Source organism: Eutrigla gurnardus (genome assembly GCF_963514095.1).
Source record: "Eutrigla gurnardus genome assembly, chromosome: 11".
Classification (NCBI taxonomy): Eukaryota; Metazoa; Chordata; class Actinopteri; order Perciformes; family Triglidae; genus Eutrigla; species Eutrigla gurnardus.
This window is the reverse complement of record NC_139925.1, coordinates 18,534,477-18,550,693: the sequence shown is the minus strand read 5'-3', so window position 1 is coordinate 18,550,693 and position 16,217 is coordinate 18,534,477. Positions and strand designations below refer to the sequence as shown.

Below are 16,217 nucleotides of genomic sequence, written 5' to 3'. Positions count from 1 at the left end.
TCAGATGGACTCTGCGGAGTTGAGAAGGAAAGGAGGGGGAACTCCGCTGACCAATTACCTGCGGGTTAACCCCTGAGTGACACGACCTGTGGCCAATCAGGGTGTTGCAAAGTAGAGGCGGACCCCGCCGAGCAGAGTGGAGGTGTAATGGGACACCTCGTGTAAAACCTCCGCTAAAAATTTAGGAGCAGAAAGTTCAGTCTGTTCTCTGACATAACTTCAGCTCCAGCAGGGCAGTTATTACATAACTGTCACCTACTCTTTTTTACTGAGCAATGCACAGCTAACACATGTCAGTACGAGCAGAAGGCTACTGGAATAAGTAGGCTACTTAGACGTTTTACTTTAGCAATAACATAATGTAAAACTATTCCAGTAAACATAAACGTCATACTTAAAAAATAATCATCAACAATTTAAACGTTACACGTTACACAAAACATTTATTTGATAATTATTATTATTTTAATTGCATTTAATTAGTGGTGCTACTTGAGTAATAGTAGCAATGACAATGTGTAAAATACTCTGTTAGAAGTATTTGCGTAGCGTAATCTACAAATCAAACACAATCTAGAAACGTTATATTGTCAGATAAACATCGTGGAGAAAAAGTACATTATGTCCCTCTGAGATGTAGTACACTAGAAGTATAAAGTAGCATAAAATGGATGACTCAAGTAAAGTGGAAGTACCTTCAAAAATGTTACTCCCCCCTTCTCCCAACACATCGCACAAAAGACATGTTGAAAGAAGTAGTTTTGAGTCACAGTCAAATATACTTAAAGACAAGTATCAAGTTACACACACACACACACACATACGCACACACCCTCTCTCTCTCTCTCTCTCTCTCTCTCTCTCTCTCTCTCTCTCTCTCTCTCTCTCTCAGTTCAGTATATGTTGTAAAGTAAAAGTACAGTTTTGACTGGTGGTGTGAAAATCAAAGGAAAGCCATTCTCTGTGCACCATGAATATACGATTGCAGGAAGATTCCTAAGTAGTAAAGGCATTTTTCTAAAGAAAAGCCTCACAGCCACGACACTAGAATGGACAAAAACTAAAAGCTGCCTCTCACTTCATTTTGAAATGCCTTTTGTTCCGCAAATGATCTCTCTCTCTCTCTCTGCATTTTTTTCTCTTCCTGTTCCTCTTTGCTATACCCACTGAGATCAATAAAGTGTCCTCAGCCAATGTTGGAGGTGAAAATGAGGTTTTGGACGGGAAGCATGAAGCTGTAGAGAGGAGCAGGGCGAAAGATTCAGCTACAGTCTGAGAAATATAGAGTTACACCACATACTGATGACACACCAGAGTCTATATATACCATGTGAACATATGTGTGTAAGTGTACACGACTGCTTCAGAGTCCGGTTATATTCTACATGTTTCTTCACGTGCACACCAACAGTGAATGTATCTAAGGATTGTGTGTGCATCAAAGGCTGATATCTTCCTCTGTGCCTAGAGATCTACACTGTTGTCCAAAAACTATTAAAGCCCATCAATGAGCCACACTGTTGTACTAGGTGATGTGTTCTTTCATTACTATACTTTATGTTGACTAAAAAATTTAAAATAGTGCCCAACTGTATAGTAAATCACCAAGTCTTTTTATGCTAATTATAACTAAAGGAAACTATATATTTTTGTTTTTGAATATTTACATTTTCAGTCACAACCAATGGGAAGTATTGAAAGAAGGACTTGCACATTTTTACTTGAAGAAAAGTTACTCTGGTTTTTCTGTGGATCTTCTAGTTTATTCAAGTAGTTTAGTCTATTTTTGTTGTTATCAACATTTTTGAGGTACTTACTTTACTCTACTTTTTTTACACCTTACATTTTGTGGACTTCAACAGCAGATACATATATTTTAATCTGTGAATGAAGACTTTGTAGACTTTAAAGACTTGTCAGCGATGCTAACATCACTGTATTAAGCTTTTTTTAATTCCTTAGCATCAACAGCTATTTAGCATCATGTATTTCTTTGTAGCAATAAAGCATTTTGAACGTTGCATCACATGAAAAGACGTTACTACGTTTATGGAAACACCTAACCTCAAAGTGAAATTGTGGAGGTTTGAGTAATGAAGGGGAAGCTGTTTGGAGAATCAGAGTTTAACCATCATCACCATAAAAATGTCAGGTGATGAATGAAGGGGATTTCATGAGTCAACGTATTCTCTTTAAGCTTAAGCTTTAAAGCTTAAATCCTGAGACTAAGAGAGTCTGAAAGATCTGACAGTTTGAAGGGTCAGTGTTTGAGGTGTCATGGTTTTGAGAGAGCTGTACTGAAACAAAGTCCTTGAAAAGACTGAAACAGAAAAGAGAAGCGAGGATTTGTGTCTGAGAGCATTTGGTGGATAGGTGAAGAACGGCATGAGGCCATGATGGGTCTGGGGGAAGGTGGCTGGAGGCGGCGACAGAGGGGTGGAATAAATAAAAACAACTGAGACAGCTGTCCTATATTGGAAATATTACATGTGCAATCACACTGGAGCCGTTCCATTTGATTTGTGACCGTAAAAGGATGTTACCACTGCAGGGACGTTGCCTTCATGTTGCAGCAGACTGTTTGTTTTACAGTGGCCTGTGTTGGAAACAGCAGTCAGCTGACCAGAGGGTGTTGCAGGAGTCACTATCACAACAGAGGTGAGTCACCGCACACAATGTGAGCTGCTCATTCTGTTTCCTGTTCATGATTTTTTTTTTTTTAAATCAAAGACTCTGAACACTCTCTGATCAGCTGATTTCAACTCTGCAGTGTCTTCCTCAGAGTACGTCAACATTTTTGTGAACACATCTTTTTCTACGTTTCAGACCTCCATCCATCCATCCATCCATATATATATATATGTATATATATGGATGGATGACATACTGTAATATATGTATGTATTAGTTGATTCGATTTTGTATTAATATTCTCAATCTTCAAGGTAACTTCAGCTATCAAATAAATGTAATGGAGTAAAAAGTACCATATTTCTATCTGTGATGTAGTACAGTAGAAGTATAAAGTAGCAGAACGAGGATATACTCAACTTAAGTAAATGTACTGTAAATAGTCACTGAGAACAACAAAATGGTGAATTTGTGCATGTGTGTGTGTGTGTGCATGTGTGCATGTGTGTGTGTGTGTGTGTGTGTGTGTGTGTGTGTGTGCGCCTGCGTGTTGACCCAGTTGTTGCAGGCCACCAACAACCAGCCAAAGTTATCTTTAGTCATCCAGCAGGGTGGCTGAGGATGATGGCAGCTGCTCGGTTGCCTAGCAACATGTTTGGACTGTTTACAGTGTGTTTCAGTGGAAGTCACCAGAAGCCTGCAAGACCAGCGTGTTGATGACATAAATTAATCTTAATGTTGCACAGACTGCCATTTACATGCTGTTAATATTTGTTTAGACCCACTGGTGGAATGTAAGTACACTCAAGTGCTGCACTCAATACTAATTTTAGGTACTTGTACTTCCCTATATTTACCTGATCATTTTAGTTTGGCTACAGATTAATAGTTTTACAAAGAAACCATGATGCGTATTAAATATGATTTTTTTATTTTAAATTGAAATGTACTGTTTTAGTACTTCTGAAACAACAGGCTCATTCATTTTTTACTGAAGGAATATTGTCATCACAGGACTTTCATTTGTAACAAAGTATGTTTACAGTACTTTTACTGCAGTAAAGGATCAGAATACTTCCACTGCAGGGAGTAAAGCAACAAAGACAGAAAGCATCGACAGATAGGTAATCAGAAAGCATCTGTTCATTATATCTTTTATGACAGTCAGTTGGTTCTTTGAGCCACATGTTTATCACAACAACATCTTATCAAACTCTGAATTTTTCCATCTGAAGGATGATAAAATTACCTTGCAGCAAATCTTTCAACAACCAAGCTTCATGCTTCCATCTGAGCTTCCTTGAGGGGACAAGTTCCTAAGAATGTGATCATTTCCTTTTGTGCTCTTCTTCCTCTTCTTCCTCATGCATTGGTTCTGCTTTTTTGTTTTGGTTTTGAGGAGCTTTGCTTTAGCAGCGAGGAATGTCTTATCTCTTCTCTCGGACTGAGACATCACATTAACTCTTTACTTGGTTTGTCAGCCAAAACCAAATTCTTCATCAAACAGAAGAGTCACTTTTTTTACTGATCCCTGCTGCCGGACTATTTATAACACGCACACAACAGATGTCCATTCCTGATGTAATACGCTCAGTCAGGAGGTAATATCTCTCTGTGTGTGTGTGTGTGTGTGTGTGTGTGTGTGTGTGTGTGTGTGTGTGTGTGTGTGTGTGTGTGTGTGTGTGTGTGTGTGTGTGTATTGATTCCAGTTGATATTTCCATGGATCAAAAGTGTTGTTGCTGTTGGTTTGGTGGAAACTACCCTGGCCAGAGCTGGCTGAAATATTTCTGAGGTGTGGCGAGGCATGATGATTTGTGTGTTTGATGATCGTTACTGTATTCATCAATCCGTTGATATGTGAGGATAAGTATACTTAAAATATGATCTGTCAGTGTTTTACAATTACGATGTTTCCGCCTGCATTTTACTGATGTAGATTTTAACGTTCATCTTAATACCTTTATTGGGTGGTTTAAACTATGCAATTCATCCTATTCTATAAAACCATCATATGTTTGTAGTGTTGCTGTCCTGTGAGAACCACGTATCTCTAAAAACTCAACTTTTCAAGAAAAAACAACTTTACTAGATGGTTACTAAATATTTGTATTGATCTTAAGAATTTCTCAACACATCCTTCAGTTTATCACAAATATTCAAGATTGAGACATCTGGAGATACATGGTTTAAAGTATGGCCTTAAGTAGAAGCATAAAGTAGCATACAATGAAAACACCCAACCAAAGTAGAAATACCTTGAATTTGTACTTAATCAAATGCACTTAGTTACATTGCATCGCTGGCAAATCTGACTTGAAAGATAAACATCACAGAAAATGATAAAACAGAATATGAACATCTATAGAATGGATCTATTTGTTTATCTGAGTGTAACCTTTAATACCCTTGGAGAAAAGAAAAGGAATACTTTGAATAAAAAAAGCTGTGTCATGCTTGGCCAGCATCACACGCACACACACACACACACACACACACACACACACACACACACACACACACTGCAGTAGATCAATACGCTGCCACCGAGTCATGCGGTTGTGAGTCAGCACTAAATGTTTGTCTCATCTGCTCTTTTAATCTTCTCTCTCTGAAATGGTGAGACAATCTTGCTCCTCCTTTTAAACAAAAGTAGGTTGTTTAAAGATACATTAAAGCATATCTAAATACTCATCAAATGATGTTTTTTATATAGTGATCATCTAAAATATCCAAAGGCTTTGTTATGAATAACATTTTAATTAGATTTTGTATGAAAACACAAGTGCTTACTAACTCTGGACTGCAATCAGTGGTGGAAGAAGAATTGAGATATTTTACTTGTAGATAAGTAGCAGCAGTTCTATTCATTTAGGTCTATCATAAATATATGATTCATTTATTATTGTAATACAATCCTTAACATGTAAGCAGCATGTACATGTTGTGAAGGGAGAGGATAGATTTAACACTAATCTATGTCCAAATTTCAGAGTTTCATCTGGAATGCATTGGAATAGAAGTAAAAAGTTACATATTATGGAATTACTCAATTACCAGCAGAAGTATCTCAAACTAGTACCGTGTTCCTGGATAAAATAGTGGCTCCCTCTCCAGTGGGAGGAAGGCTGTCCACTTTCAGCATGTTGGGCCGACCCCAGAAAGAACACAACAAAAACTAAATAATTACTACAATATTAAGCCAGCCAGCGGTTCAGTGAAGTAAAGCCACTGTACAAACCATCTTTATGGCAAACCCCAACACCCTGTTTTAAACTCAGGAATCTTTGCACAGTTTCAATATAAAAATCTTACCTTTTCATAGTGAACTGGGATTGACTTGTAACTGCATTTAGCAGCACTGCATCCCATTAATATAGTTAGTTATTTCTGTCTGTAATTGGGAATGTTTGGTTGTTGTTCAGTGACAGAGTTAAATTTGTTTACTCAGGAGGAGGCAGGTCAACAGGATTATGAAAAGGACTCAACAGGACTGAGGGAGAACCGGTTTGGCAGCGATGACAGCAGACAGGCTTGCGAGTCTTCCCACGTGCTGGACAGAGATCAAATCTGGATCACCTTCTGAGGGCGGTTTTACCTGCGAGACAAATAAAAGCTTAATTTCCTGGATTTTACAGGCGAGTAGAGAGAACACTTGAAGAGATGGACAGAGAGGATCCTGGGTAAACTGTCGGCCTCCGTTAATAGACTAGTGGGAGTGTGTTTGCTCAGTTTGTGTGTGTGTGTAGTTTTATTCACAAATTGAGGCCTACAGCAGACACAAAGCCTCTTCTGTTTGACGTTCTGTGCGTGCGTGTGTGTGTGTGTGTGTGTGTGTGTGTGTGTGTGTGTGTGTGTGTGTTTGTGTGTGTGTGTGTGTGTGTGTGATGAGAGGTTAGCAGGACTTGTGAGGACATAATCTGCTACTATTCTTGGATCTCAGGAATAATGTTGGACACAAGTACACAACCATTGCAGTGTTGGTTGTTTGTTGGTTGTTTGTTGAATTTATATTATAATATAAAGGCAACCACCTCTCTCATCTGGTCCTGTAGTCCTCCATCAGTCTCCTAGGGTCCTGTAGTCTTCTATCCTTACCATCTGGTCCTGTAGTCCTCCATCCTTCTCTTCTGGTCCTGTAGTCCTCCAGCCTTCTAATTTGGTCCTGTAGTCTTCTATCCTTACCATCTGGTCCTGTATTCATCCATCAGTCTCCTAGGGTCCTGTAGTCTTCTATCCTTACCATCTGGTCCTGTAGTCCTCCATCCTTCTCTTCTGGTCCTGTAGTCCTCCATCCTTCTCTTCTGGTCCTGTAGTCCTCCAGCCTTCTAATTTGGTCCTGTAGTCTTCTATCCTTACCATCTGGTCCTGTAGTCCTCCATCTTTCTCTTCTGGTCCTGTAGTCTTCTATCCTTACCATCTGGTCCTGTATTCATCCATCAGTCTCCTAGTGTCCTGTAGTCTTCTATCCTTACCATCTGGTCCTGTAGTCCTCCATCTTTCTCTTCTGGTCCTGTAGTCTTCTATCCTTACCATCTGGTCCTGTATTCATCCATCAGTCTCCTAGTGTCCTGTAGTCTTCTATCCTTACCATCTGGTCCTGTAATCCTCCATCCTTCTCTTCTGGTCCTGTAGTCCTCCATCCTTCTCTTCTGGTCCTGTAGTCCTCATCCTTCTCTTCTGGTCCTGTAGTCCTCCATCCTTCTCTTCTGGTCCTGTAGTCCTCCATCCTTCTAATTTGGTCCTGTAGTCCTCCATCCTTCTCTTCTGGTCCTGTAGTCCACCATCCTTCTAATTTGGTCCTGTAGTCCTCCATCCTGCTCAATCTACAGGACCAGATCGTGTTTCACAGAGCAGATCTTTTGTGTGTTTTGGCAGCAAAGGGTGGAGGTCAACCAGGTCATCATCCCAGTAAGAAGCAGCACCACAGCAGACCAGTGACCCTCCCAGCACGCTGCTTCCAGGCAGAGACCACGTTGTTACATCTAGTTCTTCTGTGCTGGCGGGTTTGGGAATCACATACACATACAGCGGTCACCACCTCTACCTTCCTGATGTATGAGCAGAGATGCAACATTCATGCTCAGAAATAACAACAATGAATTCTAAAAGGTTCATTGTGTTTAGTTTGTCACATTGAATACAGTATATTAGTGTATCTTGTCGGTACAGTATGAATAGTACGATACAATAAATGAAAGACAAACATTGTAAATATGTTTTTATGTTAGAAACAAATTTAATATATATAAAGCCGATGATTCAGGTTATTTTTACTTCAAATATTTAATATTTATTTATTTATTTATTTCGGGCATGTCCGTTAAATCATCGTCACACATCTTTGTTCACATAGTAAAATACACATGGCCGAAAGGGATTATCTAGTCCCGCCCCCATTACCCACAGGAGAAAATCTACATCATAATCTTTTCTTATCATTGCATTTTTCACTTGACATATCATTTTCTTTTACTTGTGACATTTGACATACTATGTTACAGCAGTAGGTGGTACAGAGAGCTGAAGTCCAGTGCATACAGATTACGTGTGTGTCTGCACACGTGTCCGTATTAGTTCATCACGAGTGAACAGCAGTCTCATCATGTAACAAAGTCTGAAGGGGGTCCAATCGACAGAGAACAAAAAAGTCCAGTCAATATGAATATGAGGTCATATCACTGAATCCTGTGTGGCAAACATACAATAGCTTTATCCACAAAGCATCTGTCCATCTCCACTCTCACCCCGCAGGGTTTGTAAAAGCAGTCAGGAGACACAATTTAGTACTTTTATATTTTAAAAGTTCTCTATATATAAATAATTATTATCATTGCTCAACCTCTGTTTACTGTGTGATTAGAGACCACTTTGATTTCAGTGTGTGAATCTGTTCGCCACCTGCTGGCTCTCAACCGTCACGACATGATTTTTACATGAGTCATCTCACTGAAACAAGCAAAGATCAAAGGTCAAAGGTCACTAGATAACAGATGGATCACATGAATGGGCATGTCTGTGATCAGGATAATCAAAAGGGGCACATAGTAATACTTTTCATAAAATAATAAACCAATTTACACTTAAAAAACATTCCATTTTGTGTTTTTTCACCACATGTAGACTGTGGGCATCAGCCTGCAGTTGGCTGCGTATTTCAGCTGGCAGACAATGTTGTAAGTCATCGCAGGAATCATTATGTGGAGCCGGGACAGCTAGTTGGGCTTTTACACAAAAACAAGAATTCTTTAGATTCTAAGTGTTTCTGTCACAAACATAAGAAGAAGATCAGATGTTTATTGCGCTGTGTGAAGTTTGGAGTCATTCAACTGTGATTATTCCAGCTTTCAGGTTCAGTTTTCACAAGAAGACATGCTCCATGAGCCGAGCTCCATCCAGACCCGGGGACAGGACTCTGGTCCCGCTCTGGTCCAGCAGAATGGACAGGATGGTCTGGTTCAGGTCAGGCCGGTTCAGCTCAGAGCACAGAGACGCCGCCACAGTCCAAACATCCACTGAAGAACGGCCGTCCTGCAATATCACCTCCTCCAAAACCCCTGAGAGAACCGACACACAGGGAACGTCAGCGGTCCCTTAGCGACAGGTGCTGTGATGTATATTCTGATGCAACAAGCATGGAAACAACATGCTACTAATTGTTGAAAAGGGACAAACAACTTTGGTTGGTGCGTTCGATGTAAATTCCATCCTAAAGACTGATCTTAACAAAGACTGACTTAGCAGTTAGGACCAGGCTTAGCAAAGACCAGTTGCCGAAATCAGCAGCAAAATTGCACTGTGTTGCCGAACAGCGTTTGTTTGATGCCAGGAAATGATTGTTTGTGTAACTGCTGGCTTTGTGCCTGCTGACAGTTTGTGATTACCTCGTCCTCTGCTGACCAAGCTGTCCAGGAGCTGCAGAGCGAGCTGCTGCTGCTGAGGGTCAGCCAGCAGACTGGAACAGGCCACACCCACCGACAAGATGGCCGCATGGCCCTGCTGAGGCCCCGTCAACAGCTGGAGGAGTGAGAGGCTGGGCGATCGACACAGAACCCACATGCAGTCCTCTGAGAGAGGGAGAGAGAGAGAGATAGAATATCATGATATAAGGATAGAATATGTTACTGCATGTCACAAAGTAAGACATTTAAGATACTTTTTTGTTTTTTATTGGTTATTCTATTGTATTTACTGAAGCTGGGATCGGCTCCAACCCCCCCCCCCCCCCTCCACCCTGAATACAGGATAAGTGGTAGACGATGGATGGATGGATGGATGGATGGATGGATGGATGGATGGATGGATTGTATTTACTGTATGTGACTTTTTGCTTTGGCAACATGTTTAATTTGTTTTGAATGGTCATGCGAATAAAGCTGATTAAATTAGAAATTGAACTGAGAGAGAGAGAGAGAGAGAGAGAGAGAGAGAGAGGGTCATACACAGATTATTGTAATTATTAGTTATGCAAGAAAACACACATTTGTCTTCCTTTATTATATTTGTGAAGACCCTGTTCACTTGGAAAAGTTGTGAATCAGCTGTTGATGTCTTTCCTTTCCTTCTTTCCTACAATAACTCAGCTAACTAAATCAACAGAGATAAAAAAAAAAAATAAAAAATAAAAAATTAATTTACATTCAAAGTATTTTTGGACTAAAAGAAGAAAAATTAAATGATTGAAACTTATATTTTACAGATGTCCCACAGTATTGCACTACAGGGGACGATTTGAAATCTGTTCTCTAGTCCAGAAAAGCAGGTTCCCTTGATCATTACTGCAAAACTTTGGTGCAATATGACACTAAATATTTAGTTTATCCACTTTTGCTTGGGCACGCTGCAATCTACTAGTGGTTTGATTGAAAAGGTTTAACATGTAAATTGTCAGTCCATATGTTCATCTCATATTCCCTGATACCATTCCATAATTATGCACTTGACTTTTCCATGCCCTTTCAGCCGTCTGTCTGGTTGAACCGTTGTACAGCGTATCTATTTGGAAAGACGGCTTCCTACAACCTAAATGTATGAACAACCATTCAAAAATGTAGAGTATTCCTCTCAACCATCTGACTATACACAATCAAGCTCTCTTTTAATCTAACATAAACCTTAAACCAAGTCTTAACCCCAGTTACAGTTAACTGCCTTTTGAAATAGTGACGACTGACCAAAATCCCCCCGACCCCCCTCCCACCCACACAGACAGAGACACAGACAGACCAGCTGTGAGGTCCTGGCAGTGGTTCATGAAATCCACGGTGCTGTGGATCAAGCCTCTCTGGCACATGGTCAGTGCGGCTTTCCTTTCCAGCCTACAGGCCTCATAAACGAGGGTGGCCAATGCCAGACACAAGTCAGCCACGCCGGCATTCTTCTGAGCGTGTGCAGTCAGGATGTCGCCCAAATCCTCAGAGAAGGTCAGCCTGCAAGCACAAAGACTTTATAGAGCCGAGCAGCAGCGGCAGATCTTAAAAAAACACTCGTAGTATTAACTTGTTGTTGTTGAAAGCGTGGGCGATGAGCTGCGTGGCGCTGTGCTGCAGGGAACAGCGGACGAGCTGCAGGGAGAGAGCAGCCGGCAGCTCCTCACCAGCCGGTACAGACAGCAGCAGGGCCTGGAGGAAGAGGAAGAGAGGGGAGAACCAGCCTGGGGGCCCCTTCACACCTGGGAGGGAGACAGGTGGACGGGAAGATGTGTCTTAATAACAAACCAATAAGCAGAAACAGACTGTCTTTGTATTGGCAGTGAGTGAGAAGAAGATCATCTGTGATTGGTTGATTAGGTTTAAGTCCTTGAATGATGATTCCCCACTATGGCTTTAGATCTGACAGCTCTTGAATTTTCCCCGACATCCATGAGCACCACATAAATTAAAGGTAATATAGGACGTCTGGACATTATGTTTGTGGGGTCGTCCTGTGTTCCAGGTCAGGATAATGACGTTTACAACAGACACCAGATATTCTTTTACCAGAGGGACACCAGCTCTGACCTAAAGAGTGTTGCATTATGGGTTGTTTGTAGCCTTAATGTTGCAAAGAGTCCGTTATAATATCATATGTTTGACAGTTAATCACCCTCCAAAGGAGTTCCTGAAGAGTGTAAAGTGTAATGTGTTTTGCTGCCACAAAGTAAATATATTCATGAAAAACTAAAACACGTCTAGAACAACATCTTTTTTTTCTTTTTTTTTTAAGAATTATGAAAATCATAGAAATGCTGCAGAAATGTGGGATTCACGTTCTGCTTCAATGGTGTTATTTTTATGTTTTACTTTTTGTGTTTTTCTTCTGCCTGGACTCTGGTATCTCAGAGAAACTCTTCCAACAGAATCATTTGAGAAGTTCTTGTGAGCATCTTAAAAAGTTGTCTTCTATATGCTTTGTAATTCAATTTCAGAATTTGTTACAAAAAACTTCCAGAAACTAAACTACACCAGAGGAACTACACTCAAATCTGGATGTAAACTAACTGTCGGAGGGGGGAAAAGCAATAAATAGAGGATTTAAATATTGTTATCCAATATGAAACCTGTGAATGTGTGAGAGACAACTGCAGGGGAAAAGAAACAGACAGATGACCAGAGAGAAAATGAGACCAAAACAGCATGCATAATACAGTACAATCATGGAAAGTACAGGTTCTTGGGTATTATCTCTTACATATACGTCAGTGTGTCTGTTTCCCACCTTTAAACATCTCCATGGTGTCAAGGTTCCTCAGGACTCCTCGAGGAGATGCAGCAGCGAGGAGAGCAGCCTCCTCGTACTGAGCAGAACCAAAGAGCTCAGTGAACCTGGCGGAGAGAGAAAGATCATTCAGAGAGTCTGCGGCGTTCAGATGAACCGATCGAGACTTGTTTGTGAACGCAGCACCTGTTCAGGTAATCTGCCAGGAGTTTACACTCGTCGACTCCGGTCGGCTCTTCATGCTCAAACAGTTCCGCATCAGTGCTGAGGTCGTCATCGTCCGTCTCTGCAGGACAAATGGGAAGATTAAAGGTTTTAAAATATGGAATAAAAGAAATGTGGCACCTTCCCTTTACCTCCCTTCTCTTTTTTTCTAACTTAGGCCTGAGTGTTGTCTAAGAGGTGATTCAATAAATACCCCTGACCATAACATCAAGATTATTACATGCTAAATACAGTAGGAGTTGAAACGTTATCAGCAGAGAGACGATGTGTAAAGTTTTTACCGTTTTAATGCTAGAAAATATCAATAATTCTGTAAATACCCTACTTAGCCTTTTTATGGTTTTAATGGTGTCAACAGAAAGTATACCTTATCGAGGCAGAAGTAAATAAATAAATGACCTGATAATTAATATATATTTGAAATTAAATGTTCCAAAAATTAATATAAAAATAAATGCAGGCATCAATTACTTGATAAAATGTGACAAATGTTAATATGTGTCTCACCGTCAGTCTGTCTGATGTTCTCCAGTGTGGAACTCAAGAGTTCCTCCAGAGGAACCTGCTGCTTCTCGGCCTCCCAGCTGGACAGACAGGCGGACACGAACCTCAGACGCTTGTATCTGCAGACAGACAGAAAAGCGCAGAGCGACGTGATCATTCATTTGGTTGATGTCTTATACAGCTGAAATCTTTTTTCAGGTGGTTTAGCTCCATCTAAGTGCTCCACTTTACAGGACTCTTACAGGACTGTCAGTTGTTTTTTCTTGGTGCTCAGCTGGTCTCTGTGGTCCTTGGCAGTCTGCAGCTCAGCGTCCAGCTCAGCTTTGACCTCCAGAGAGATGAAGTGACTCTTCCTGTCCAGTAGAGCAGCTCTGTGGGCTTCGAGATGCTTCAGGTGTCCGTCCAGAGCGTCGGGATCCTCTGATTCAGCTACCGTCAAACCTGGAAGACGAGGTTGAAACCAGAGATGACCGAATGAACAACGGTCTGCCAGCCATTCACCTTTAGCATGGGCAGATAATGAGACAACGGCCTGGTTTATTAACATGCAAAAGGCCTCCCACTTCTCCTACAAGACACCCAGACTGAGTCAAATTTAACACCACGTCAGTGTTTCATGATTTACACACTGTGGAGGTCATTTTTGTAAGAAAGATAATGTAAGGGTTATTTTAGTTTGAATGGAAGGCTGAAATAGAGTGAAAAAGATGTATTTACGAATGTAGCAGCTTAAAGCCTCTTTCAAAGTGTTTCTTCTCTCATTTTGGGTCTTTTTGTAATACTTTTGCATCTCTTAGTAGTCATTTTATGTCTATTTCAAGTCATTTTATGTCTCTTGTGTCACATTTCCGATGCACAGACCGACACTAGAGGGTGAAATTAAAACACTGCAGACCACTGATTGGTCAGAGAGAACAACATTTAATTATAAAAATCAGCCAGACAGACATGTGTATTTCATAAATATCAATGACATGTGACATAATGTGAGGAGGTAAAAATTGTTGTTTTTTTATCGAACGTCTGCAGCACCTTTCATGGTGATCAGCTGAGAATCCCACCAACACTGAGGGGGTAGCCACTATCCGTAGTGGAAAACATTATAGAGAAAAGGGCCTGGTACCCAAAGTGAATTGGGTCAGGTCAAACCATGTTATCAATTGCAAAATTCAAATTGCATTTGGACTCAACTTGACAGCAGTTTTAACGTTTTAAGTAGTTGAACTTCAAACCAGTTAGCGCTGCAATTTAAAAATGCTGAAAATGCTGAATATCAGAATTATATCAGACTTTTTATTGGGCCAAAGCTAATGTGATTGGGCTTAATGAACACAATGTGCTTTTTTCATTGTCCCCCATTTGTAGATATGTGTTTTTTTTATTATTATTATTTATAGAAAATTGTTTCATGGACCCCCTGACAGTGTGCCACGGACCCCACTTTGAGAATCAATGACCTGCAGTGTTTTCAGCAAAATGCAGATACAAGCTACTTTTATTCTGAGTCGATTTATCAGATCTTAATTTACTTTGGAAACAATGTATAGGCCTAATTAAATGAATGAAAAGTGAACATGGACAATATATATAATTAGAGGATGTCTGTCTTTGTTTTCATGCAATCAACATTACATGGACCAAAAGCCATCTCTGCTTTCATACAAATATATAGGTATAAAATAATAATGTATCACTCTAAAGAAGAAGAATGTCTACCAAAACATATACAACAAGCATATACAACCCAAAATACACTTGATTCTTAGTAATCAGGCCTGAGTATCAGTATCAGTAGTACCAGGTATCCATGTGCTGGGCTCTCCAGATGATTTCTGTCCCTTCATCTCCTCTTGAAGTCCTGCTGTTTCCCTGTTAATTAAACGGATTCTGGAAAAGAGATAGAGAGACAAATGCAGCAAGGAAATGGCTGGTAAGTTGTGTTTAAATGTTCACCACAATTCCTCATACAAATTACATTTTCAAAGATAGCAGTTTAAACAAGTATACAAGTACAGCTGAAACTATTAGTAAGCAATTAGTCGATTCTCCACCACTGGGAATTAAAAATACCGTCATATCTAAGAGTAAATAACCAATGTTAATATAATGTTCATGTCACTCGTAGAAAGAAGCTAAAATAGTTTTTTATGGCCTTTAACTAAAGTTTGGACCCTCTAAAATCCTTCTAACGGAGTGAGAATGGACAGAATGTCCTCATAAAGAAAGCACGATAGCACACACCTGTCCCTCAGGTGGTCGGCTCGCCTCTGGCAGGCTCCCAGTGATTTTGAGTGTGACGTCGACGCTGCCAGAGCTCGCTGAGCTCTGCTGGCCTCAGCCTCCCTCCTCTGCAGCGCCATGACCACGTCATCATACTCCGCCTTTATGGTCAGCAGAAGTCTCTTATAGGCCGTCGCTCGGCTGATCACCTGTCAGAAACAAGACAAGGGGAAACTTTATCTTAATCAGCAGGTAAATGTGGACATACATTTTACTTATAGTATATACGTCATCATTTATTAGCTGATTTTTTATTTTGTTTAATAATTTCAATCTAAAAAGAAACGATTTGTTTTGGTGAATAAATGCAGTGAAGTAAACAGTTAATATGTACACTTGATATGTCGTGGAGCAATGCAAATAGCGTTAACTCAGAATTGTACTCATTGACTTAAAGCTAATGAAGCTAATGAAAGCCACCAAGTTTCCGTAAATACCTTGTTAAACGCGCAGCGGTAGATGATGTACCGATCCTCGTCCGGTCCCTCCTCCGGACACCGCAGATACCGTTTCTCCTGGTCGACAAACTCCTCCAGAGACCGAAAAAAACTTTCATCGCTCTCAGAAATTAAAATGTCCGGTGTTGAACGTTTTTCTTCTTGCATTGAACATAATATATTAGAGTTTAGTGGCTCAGACATTGTTATTTGTACAGTAGTTTTTACATGCTAGGCTACAAATACACGCCACAGTATGTCCAAACTAAAACGAAAGTCTAACTGAGATATCTTAAATGTCCAAAAATAGAGTTGTCAAAAAGTGTTCATCGACCACAGAAATACGTATCGAGATCATTTCAACGTGCTAACGTATTGGTCTTCAACAACGTTGCTATGGTTACCTCGAAAGTGTAGCTGGGAAATTAGGGTTTTATTTATTTATT

The 16,217-nt window shown here is 40.3% G+C and overlaps 1 protein-coding gene and 1 long non-coding RNA gene across 2 annotated transcripts; one reads left to right on the top strand and one right to left on the bottom strand.

Annotated features, from left to right (window-relative positions):
• The first annotated feature begins 4,050 nt into the window (after positions 1 to 4,050).
• On the top strand, positions 4,051 to 7,628 carry LOC311020498. The gene is made up of 3 exons (XR_014597907.1): positions 4,051 to 4,232; positions 6,081 to 6,312; positions 7,508 to 7,628. It is a non-coding gene; the product is annotated as an uncharacterized lncRNA (long non-coding RNA).
• LOC311020486 (clathrin heavy chain linker domain-containing protein 1-like) lies at positions 6,507 to 16,013 on the bottom strand. The gene is made up of 11 exons (XM_084020534.1): positions 15,772 to 16,013; positions 15,296 to 15,483; positions 14,853 to 14,941; positions 13,297 to 13,495; positions 13,058 to 13,173; positions 12,512 to 12,611; positions 12,326 to 12,432; positions 11,129 to 11,300; positions 10,856 to 11,058; positions 9,514 to 9,696; positions 6,507 to 9,186 (listed from the first exon to the last, which is right to left on the bottom strand). The coding sequence occupies exons 1-11, from the start codon at positions 15,973 to 15,975 to the stop codon at positions 8,990 to 8,992; spliced, it is 1,758 nt and encodes a 585-aa protein (XP_083876660.1). The 5' UTR covers positions 15,976 to 16,013; the 3' UTR covers positions 6,507 to 8,989.
• Between the last annotated feature and the right edge of the window lie 204 nt (positions 16,014 to 16,217).

Coding starts and splice junctions, on each gene's coding strand:
- LOC311020486 (XM_084020534.1), bottom strand. CDS start 15,975: ATGTCTGAGCCACTAAACTCTAATATATTATGTTCAATGCAAGAAGAA. Junction 14,942..15,295: donor GCCGACCACCTGAGGGACAG/GTGTGTGCTATC, acceptor TCTCTTTTCCAG/AATCCGTTTAATTAACAGGG. Junction 12,433..12,511: donor CTGGCAGATTACCTGAACAG/GTGCTGCGTTCA, acceptor TCTCTCCGCCAG/GTTCACTGAGCTCTTTGGTT.